The 10,017-nt window shown below is 50.2% G+C and overlaps 1 protein-coding gene across 5 annotated transcripts in view; it reads right to left on the reverse strand.

Annotated features, from left to right (window-relative positions):
• Positions 1-3,138: 3,138 nt before the first annotated feature.
• The window catches only part of Adcyap1r1 (ADCYAP receptor type I), a 106,601-nt gene continuing 99,722 nt past the window's right edge, over positions 3,139-10,017 (reverse strand). For all 5 annotated transcript variants that reach the window (XM_026785977.1, XM_026785976.1, XM_005360802.2 and 2 more), the window contains 2 exons: positions 9,154-9,195; positions 3,139-7,821 (listed from right to left, as the gene is read on the reverse strand). In XM_026785977.1, the coding sequence (XP_026641778.1) occupies positions 7,633-7,821; positions 9,154-9,195 (231 nt within the window). In that variant the 3' untranslated portion in view covers positions 3,139-7,632. The remainder of the gene's footprint in view (positions 7,822-9,153; positions 9,196-10,017) is intronic.

Here is a 10,017-nt window from a genome sequence, read left to right on the forward strand (position 1 = left end):
TGGAAAAGCGCTGGTACCCACAGGGAATTCCTAATCTTACGTCCCAGGCTGGGTAGGGGCTGAGTTCTCCTCAGTGCAATTGCGCAGTGCTGTCCACTAGGGGGCAACCGAACAAAGGAGAGGCTGAGAAGTGTTTCGCCTACGTCTACTTGAGGTAGCAATCATGAATTCATGGCAATTATGATGCTCATTCTCCTCTCCAAAAGAACTATCTTTGAAGATCGCCCTAATTAAAAACTGTGTGATGAGCAGACGTTCCCACAGCACAAAATGAATTCACGAAAATACAAACATTTGAAGGAACTCAAAGAATGAAGGAAAACCCAAAACATAGCAGCATGTGTTCATCCCTTGATCAAAGCAAGGCTACCAGGGATAGGAACACCCAGTTCTAACCAAGAGACTTCAGAGTCATTCTGTGGTTCACCTAGGACACTGCATCCCCCTTGTTTTTCTTTCAAATAAAGTGGGATCTACAGATGGACGATCCCTGCTCTTGCACAGGGGTTTGAAAAGGAATGACCTCCCTGGGTTCATATATTTGAAAGCTTAGGTACCAGACAGTGGCACCAGTTGAGAAGGAACAGGAAAAGCGACCTTGCTGGAGGAAGTGTACCACTTGAGGTTGGCATTGAGGTTTCAAAAGCCCCAAGCCAAGCCCACTGGGTCTCTTCTTACTGCTGCCTACAAATCTGGATATAGAAGTCTCAGCTATTTCTTCAGCACCATATCTGCTGACGTGCTGCAAAGCTCCACACCATGATGAGAATGGACTAAACCTCTGAACTGTAAGTCAGCCCCAATTAAATGCTTTTATAAGAGTTGCTGCGGTCATAGTGCCTCTTCACAGCAATAGAACTGCGACTAAGACACTGGCCTTGGAGTGAGGTGTGGTCATATGACCAAATAATGGCCAATGGGAGGTAAGTGGGAAACATACCTGCTTTTTCTCCCTTAGCTCTGAGTCTAGTTCCAGAATTCCAGGTGCCATTTTGACTTAGGGGTAGGACTCATGCTAATGATGAACATGTCAAGAGCTAGCCTGGGGGACCATGAACCACAGTACCAGTTCTGAACTCCCTATTGCAGACTTAATGTGAAGAAGATAAAGTTCTGTCTCCTCTAGGTCACTTTTTACTGGGGGTTTTCAGTTATGACCTCTGAACTTGACCCTAACTATCTCCAAGATGGCACTAAGACTCAAGACAGTTTGTATTCTTGGTATTCTTGGATCTGGCTTCTCAGATTATCTCTGATGGTCTGGTCTACAGGATCCAGGAAGGATGACTAAGCCTCAAAAGACATCTAAAGGCCAACGTTCTTCAGACCTTTGGGCCTCCTAAAACAGTGAGCTCACGCTGTCCCCGTCTGTTTGCTATCTAGCCCCTAGGAATTGAACCACTGCCCAAGCATAGGGTTCACAAGCAGGCCGCCGTGTCCAGCCACAGCCTCTCGGACAGGATGGATAGAGCAGTGGATCTCACAGCGCTAGCTCTAAGGGCAGTAGCCACAGACTGCTGAGCCCAGAGTGAGCCATGCTGCATCAGAAACTGTGCAGGTGGGCCCAGCGACGTGGTGGCTCTGGTTCAGCCAAAAGCTTAAGAACTCCGGATTCCTGAATGGGATTTTACTTGTGGTTACCAAAGAAAAACCAGGAATTACCTAGGAAAAAAACGGAGTTTGGGGCTTCCTTGGGACAGGGGGGGAAAGAGGCTGGAACAGCTCTCAGTGTTGAGAACTATTAACTCCATGAACTAAGAGTTTGATATTTACACTTGCCAAGAAGTTCCTCCTTAATATGGAACTCAAGATTTCCAACTCACGTCTGGCTCTTTGCCTGTGCTTCTTGGAAATGACCTCTAAGAATGAAATATGGAGCCTCCACTTGTCCTGGTCAAATAATGACAGCTTAGAAAGGTCTTCTGAGGGAGCAGCCAACAGATTCTGACCCGCGGAGAGCTTAACATTCAGAACAAGGTGTCTGTTAAGTGAGTCGTGTGGCACGGCCAGTCAGTCTCCTAGAAGGAGAAAAGGGCAAGTGTAGCCTCAAAAAGCCGATGTGACAGCCTCCTAGACACTGGGGTCAGAGGCCTCCATGGCCTGTTGGGCGGAAGGCTGACATCTGTTGGCCTTTATCTCACTGGCTTCACTTTAGAGTGGCCTGGTAACTGGAGGGAGCTAGCTCTGTAATGGCTGTAGCCCTCCAGGTCATGTCTGTGGTCAGCGGTCAGCACTTTCTATTCTCAGGCCTCCTCAATACTCGGGAATGATTTTAAAATCTCCAGATTTGAAACCCTGACCTCCTCCCTGATGCATCCAGGAAAACACCATGCCAGCAGGTAGAACAGCCCCAGGCAAAGATCAGACGAGGCTTTGACAAGAAATGCACAACCAGAGAGAGGATGCTACCTGTCGGATGCTTTGCTGGTGAATTGCCTCGAGCTATGGGCTTCAGGGGCAGTGATGCCATCAGCATCAAGACCCCAACAGAAAGGATGCATCACTGGGAGGGTGGCAGCCACTGTAACCACAGCCTGGGCATCAGTTTGGGGGCATGGCAGGTAGCTTCAGGTAACTCTTCTTGTTTCTTCACCCTGACACAAATTCTATGACTCTTTTTCTGGCTTTCTGTGGCCAGCAATCAAAACATGACTAACGCAGTGAGCAGGGGAGTTACAACAATCATTAGGCCCTTAAGGAAATGAGAACTGCTTAGAATGGGTTACCTGCTGTGGCAGGGCCGATGGCTCTGACTCTCCAAGAATGCTGGAACACTGCCAGCCACGGACACACCTGGGCTGAGCTGAAACACTCCCCGCAGGCAAGCTTTCAGAATCCGGGGGCCACATCCACCAAACTTCATAAAAGTTATGAGGCATCAAAGACCTTAGGGTCAGCCATTTCTGTTTCCAGACATCCAAGCGAACCCAGCTCTACCCACATCACAAGGGTGTCCTCTGAAGGCGAGGGTTTCCTTTCTTTCCCTCCTTCATCTTCAGCTCACTCAATCCCATTTTCACCCAAAGGCCACTAGGACTCACAGACTGCCTACTCTGGGATAATCAGATCTGGGGGGAGTAGTCTCTCCCGCTGCCTCTTTTCCCTTCCCTCCACTTTCAGCAATTAACAGGCACCGGGGAAAATGATAAGACATTTTATTGATCATCTACAGCAGTATGACATCCTTCAAATCCCAGACAGGGTGTGAGCACAGCATTAATGGAGGCAGCGGTAGCAGTGAGGTCCGTGGGATTTATCTTTATTGTGGGAAATTAAACCCAGGCTGGTCCAGCTCCCATGAATGAGCCTGGAGCCACGTCTGGGGTACCCAGGGCTGAACCACCCCAGCCCTGACAGACGCAAAGCCTCAGAAGACAGACAGCAGACAAAAACGCACATGGCTGAGTACAGACAAACCACAGGACCCAGAGTTCAGGGACAGGAGAAAGAATGGGCATTGGCCCCACTAGAGGAATGTCCCACGCCTTTGAAGGGTTCCTAGGCAGATGGCACAGAGGTCCAGCACTCATAGAGTTCTCCCATCCCGACCTTCAAAGCAAACTGAACAAAGTGATGGGGATAAAGCTGGAATTCGGTGTCCACCCGAGCCCTGTGTCCTTGCCCTCGCCCTCGGTAGGGTAACGGTTAACCCAAGGGGGTCAAAGCAGTCGGCTGGTGGCAAGGGGATACCTTTCAGGGGTCTTCACCCTAAGAATGAGCACACAGCTGTGTTGTTTTCAGAGCTTGTAAACCGACAGGGAGCATGTCATTTCTACCTCCTCCCTAGCTAGGGGGCAGATGATGATGCAACCATGGCCACACCGATGCAGGTTAGGGGTTGAGGGTAAAGTGTGGAGTCCCAGAACAGATGGAGAGGGTTAGGTTTGCTGCAGGTAATCCTTCTACCACACCGACTCCATTGCTTCTTCTGTGTTGAATCATGGACCCGTGGACTTCCTGCAGGTGCAGCCACTCCTGCAAGTGGTACATTGTATCCTACGGCTGCTTGGAGTGTTCCATCTGGATCACATGCAGGGTTGTGCAATACTGGTAGAGCCACTTTCTCATTCAAAAACACACTAGGTCCACCTGTTTCTTCATGAGCCCACGGAGAAGGTTTGCCTTCAGATATCCAAGTCTCTTCCAGCTCTAATAGTCTTTGAGCTTCCCCTTAAAGGGATGAGTCAAGGTCAAACAGCAGGTGAGTGGCAAAGCTGGGAAGCCCCAAGTCCCAGGCTTCCTGCTCAAGGCTCTTCTAGCTGGTTTCCAGGCTCAGTAGGCTCAAATGGAATTTGTAATATCACAGGACTTGCTACCTTCTCTTTGTATGGGACAAAAGGTACACAATGAATTAAAGAGGCTCGCACAGCTTTCCCCCCAAGGAAAAGAGAGTACAGAGCAAACAGAAGAGGTCCCAGTGTTGAGCAACAGGGACAGGGTTATTCTCAGCACTGGACCCTGGTCAAGGTTCCCATCACTGTCCACAGAGAAATCAGTTCAGGGAAGATGGGGTTAGGAGGGGACTCATGGAGGGCTCCTGAGCATGTCAAGGAGGACCTCATCACTGCACCCCGAAAATGGAGGCTGAGACTCAAAGGTGCAGCATCTCCAATCCCTCTGACTGCTTGGCAGCCTAAGCCTGCCTGATGTAGAATATCATTTTGTGAGAACTAGACCCTTTGCTGGCATACCCTGCTCACCCTGAAGCAGGACAATCATGACAGGAGACAGGACAAGACAAGGATGTCTTGTCCCCTATACTATGTGGTCCATGAGATTTGGCCTCTGGGGTTTCATAGAACAAGATTCTACTTCCCAGGAATGATCCTGTACAGGCTGGGTGCCTCTTGGATCTACTCGGTTACTACCTCAGAGTTTCTAAGTCCATGGAGCCCTTTTCACCTCCCACACAGGATTTCTCAACCATTTCCCCTTCTCTGGATCCAGGCTGCATTGCTGCAAGCCTTGCCTGGGATCCATTCCAAGAGAAGATGGTTGGTGTTTAGACAGAACCCCAGAGGTACACTGGGCTACACACAGATCAGTAAGTCTTATTGCTTGCACTATAGATGGAAAGAGGGTCAAGGGGGAAGGGTTTAACCCAGCACCCAGCCTTACGCTATCCCTTCACTGTCTGAGGCCTGAGAGCCAGACCCTCCCAGAACATGCAGAATCCTTCGGGTACATCTGCTCACAAGACCAGCAAACTAATCATCTGGATAATAATCTTTCAGACAGACAAACAAAGCAACAGGAACCTGGAATTTCTAGGAGGACTCAGGCTCCAGGGCTCAGGAAGCAGCAGCGGGGGCTCAGGAAGCAGCAAGGGCTCAGGGTTGATCTGGTTTTTGCTGTTTTGCAGTGAAGCAACTAGAAAGTCACAGTTTCTTCTTCCACAGTGAAGCAGACCCACGGATGGGGGGGGGGTGATGACAAATGAACGGGGTCCATAGGCCAGGAGCTGCACTTTGGATGGAGGGTGCCATGGGCAACCTGTCCCTGCCAGGCCTACAAGGCTAGCTCCGCCCAGAATCTGAGGCCCTATTCAAATGACCATGGCCTGAGCTTCGCTCTGTTATGCACACTTGCACTGTGTTATCCAAATGGGAAAACAAACAGAACGACATTCCTCTTACCACACACATGCACATGCATCTACATACATGCACATGCGTCCACACACATGCACATGTGTTCACACATGTGGGCGCACACCCCTCGGATGATATACACAAGAGTATGTGTCCATTTACCTGCCTCGGTTTTTTAACTAATACAGAACCTGGAGACGCACTAAAAAAAAAAAACTCATTTCGCAATCAAGGATGCTTAGGTCTAGCACAGCACAGACGTGCTCACAGCCACAATGTTCTAAACCAGTGGAAATCCCAAACCGTGGCTTCTTCTAAATAGCTCAGGCTCCCTAGCCTTGTCCAAAGTGCAGGGTGATCAACTGACTCTTGTGTGGCTGATAACCTTGCTCTCAGAACCGGAGACGGGATTGGAAGGGAGATAAGGTGCAGGGTAAAGGGTCAATGTACACCCAGTGGCTGGTCCAAGCCCCTAATGTTTCTGGGAAGGAGCCAGGAGGTGCTTTTCCCTTCTGGATTTACCAGAGACCCAAAACCTGAACTCAGTGGTCAAGAACACAGAGCTCATGTCTACATCGTATCATCTAGAACCTTCTCCAGGCTTTCTAACAGCCCCTCCAGCAGCATGGTCTCAAATCTCCCATCACTCCTTCTACTTAATACAACAGCAAGCAAAGAGGCTTCCCATGCTCCCCATGCATTCCACAGCATGGCCATAAACAAGTCCACAGAGGCAGGGACAAAAACAAGCATCCACGTGGAAAGAGCTGAGCCACGTGGTTCCATGGCACTACATTCTCCCCTCTGTCTTTCCACATCTGGCCTTATTTTAAAGCCTTAGGTTATGGCTGTGCAACATACAGCTGGGGAGCCAGGATGGGCATGAGAGAGCCAACACTCCTCCCATCAGCAGCTTCTGCTCATGCGCACCACAGACACAGCATCCCCTCCAAACACCCTAAGAGGCCCACAGGCGATTCAAATGTCAAGGGCACATGGGGCAAGTCTTGCCAACATCTGAGTTTAGTAATGGAGTTGAGGCTGGGGGCGGCATCTACCGTTCTTGTCATCAGGAAAGGTAGGGCTGTGGGGAGCCCTGGAAATTGAAAGTTGCTTCAAAACTCATTGATATCACTGCAAGGTGGCTGGCTCATTCTAGACATGGCTTTGATTTCAGGGGAAATTGAGAGAGGAGAGAGCTAGAGGCTCTCTGTGGTTGGCATGGCTGGAGAACGGCTTCTTCCGACTGTTCATCGTGGGCAAGAAGGGTAGAAATAAAGCTACCACATGATCAAGTCTTGAGTCAGGGTATAGCCGTGGACATGGTAAGAACTTCAGCTAGCTCATCTCTTTCCCAAATGCATCTGCATCTCTAGCTCTCAGCTCTTAGATCAAATGAAAAGCACCAGAACTTTCCCTGACCCTCACCCCCACCCCAACCTTTGAAAGAGCTCTGTAGCTCTCCCATCATCCAGGCACACGGGAGCTGAGCACCCGGATATCCTAGATGTCGGGTAAGCAAAAGGAGCCTCAGCTTGACTCACTTCAAAGAAGGTTCTGGCCACTGCACTGCATCTCTGGTCAGCTTCAGGACTCGGAACAGGCTGAGAAGGGGTCCACATCCAAAGTCAATTTAGTGAAAAGCTTCTGGGGTAGGCACTACCCCAGCCTCAACAAGACAGGCATGTTTCAGCCTCAGCTCACAAGGCCTTGTATCTGGGATCAGGCCATCACTGAGGCTGGCCTTGACATAGTAGGTCAAGCTGGAACCTGGCAGAGATGAGCAGAGGCATGGATTGGGGGGAGAGATGGGGCAATTTTCCAAATTTGAGGTGTATTTACATGTCAGATTGGGCTCAATGAACTGCAGTAGGTGGGACCCAAACAGGAGGAGCAATATCAGCCTACACCCTATCTCTCTCTTCCCCCCTTGGGGAGGAGTCCAGCTTCCTACCCAGGGCCTGCCCAAGGAGAGGGAAGAGGCACAAACAAGCGCAGGCACTGGCCTGCAGCCCTAGCCTGTACAGAAGGGAGACAGGGCTCAGGTGGCCAAGTTGTCAGCTGGGAGACTGGACATGCGGAGCTGGGAGCTGCTCTTGCTCAGAATGGACAGCTGGGTCCCTCCATTCACTCCACTGCTGGCCAGGGACGGGTGCCGGTGCTTGAAGTCCATAGTGAAGTAACGGTTCACCTTCCAGCTCCTCCACTTCCTCTTAATCTCTGCCTGTACCTGCAATGAGCAACTTGTACGTGACTTCCCAGCGAGCAGCTTCTATGCCTTGGCCTGGTACCTTCCCAGCTGCCATCATGACTATCCATCCAACTCCCACTCCCTAGCTGTATCATGCAGCCCTTTCCTACTCTGTCTTGGCAAGGTCTGCAAACAGCTTCCTCTGTAACTGCCAAGAAGGCTCTCCTAGCAACCTCTAGAAGCAAATGGATCAAATAAAGATCATCACCCTTGTTGGCCACTGTGGGATGCATATGAGATTTACTCAAATTGCTTGGAATATCCCAGATGCCCCAAGCCCATGAAGAATGATAGCAACGTCCCTAGATAAGGCCTAGACATCCACAGCTTTGAACACTTCCAAGGTGAGAAGATTCCTGAGACTGAGAGTTATAAAATAGCCCATGCCTCTTGGCAAACCCTGTGTAGCTCTGCATATGTAAATGGTGGCCATGCCAAGAAAGCGTAAGGCGCCATATGCTGCTTCAGCCGGGCACCTTTATGCCGTATACACACTGCGTGACTAGAAGCAGCACCCACACCCACTCTCCCCGCTTCGTGCCTCCTCTCCCTCGGCAGACTTCAGACAAGCTGCCCAGACTCCTATCTCTGGCTCTCCTAGGATCTTTAAGCAAAGCCCTCTCTGCGCTCTCTCAGTCTGCTATAATCTGATCCACATTGGCCTTCTGATTGTAGATGCTTATCTTTAACCTTAGATACAAACAAGGGGAAGAGTCTGCTGAGGCCAAGATCTTTCCACTAAGCCCAGAGACTTAGGAAAAAGCCCTCTCTCTGCTTGCAAACCCATGCCACACAGCCAGTCCCCTCCACTTCCCTGGCACCCCTATCCTGGGCTCTGCTCCAGAACATTACCCCAGCAGGCTAGAGAAGGAGCCCCGAATGGTATCTCTGGGAATGAAACACCTCAGAAAGGCTCCAGGTTTCTCCTTACAGTCTCTTCTAAGTTCTCCTAGGCTCTGGGCTAGCAGGGATAGTCAGCCTGGCTTACTGGCTCGGTGGCACTGCCTGTCACAGCCCGATGACCTATAGGTACGACTTCTGCTCGCTAAGACATGTCGTTGGGGAAGAATGTGCCCTGGAGTTGTACCAACTATACTCTGTCTTCTGCTTCAGCCTTAGTTGCAGAGTTGGAGTCATTCTGGAACTGGTGGGGGATCCCGGGAAATGTTGGTACCACATTTCACTGACAGCTATGTCACCTGTCCTCAGTCCTCAGAACCTGAAAGAGCTTATCGAATGAACCTGCTCCCACTCTCTTCCCCAACACCCGCCACGTGCCCTGCTGAGAAAGCTGGGAAGACTGTGTCTTACCTCCCCATTCAAGAAGCAGTAGAGTACGGCCACCACAAAGCCCTGGGGAGAGAACACAAACATCCATGAGCCTACAAGCAAGGGACCTCCTGAGACACTGTGGGCATGTGGGAGGAACAGCGTAAAAAAGATAGCACGAAAAAGAAAAACATCGCAGTCTAGACGGGGTAAGACAGGCGTGCCCATGAGGCCAAATGGCTGATAGACCAGTTCCCACTGACAGGCATCTCATCTCAGACCTCACATTCACAGGCCAAATCCTTCCCATCGCTACAGACTATCTTCATCCCATTTCTCAGGGAAGCCATTAGCCCTTTCTGGAGGAAGCCAGAATGTTCTCTGAACTCTGACACGAGTCTTCAGGCCCCCAAGAGCAGGGCTCCTTCAGAACAGAACAGACCATTAGGATTTTTATCCATCACTACCCCCTACTCTGCCCTCCCTTGGCAAGCTGCTTGTATACATAGCACAGCAACCCATGGGTGGTGAGTACTTGGCAGAGCGTGAATTCAGCTTCTCAGCACGAAACAAAGCAACCTTTTCCTGAATGCTGGAAAGCAGGTCTGTAGGACCTCAGTACCCTGGGGCTTTCTTTGAAAATGCCAGATGAATGATGGCTAGACTATGCTGTCAAAGACGAAGATGGGAGCCTTCAGTGGGTGGTAACCCCTGGGCCAGAGCTTTATCTGTCATGCTCCAAGCCTTGACAGAACATGAACTGGAAAAAAAGGACTTTGCATTAAAGTTCAAGTCAGGTGTGCAGAGTAATTTCTGATCATCACCCTCAAATACCAATTTAAACAGGGAGAGATGCTTGCCTTACAACCCCCCATTAGCATCTTTATTCACTTAGCTGTGCTGCGT

The sequence above is a fragment of the Microtus ochrogaster genome, linkage group LG3 (genome assembly GCF_000317375.1).
Source record: "Microtus ochrogaster isolate Prairie Vole_2 linkage group LG3, MicOch1.0, whole genome shotgun sequence".
NCBI lineage: Eukaryota > Metazoa > Chordata > Mammalia > Rodentia > Cricetidae > Microtus > Microtus ochrogaster.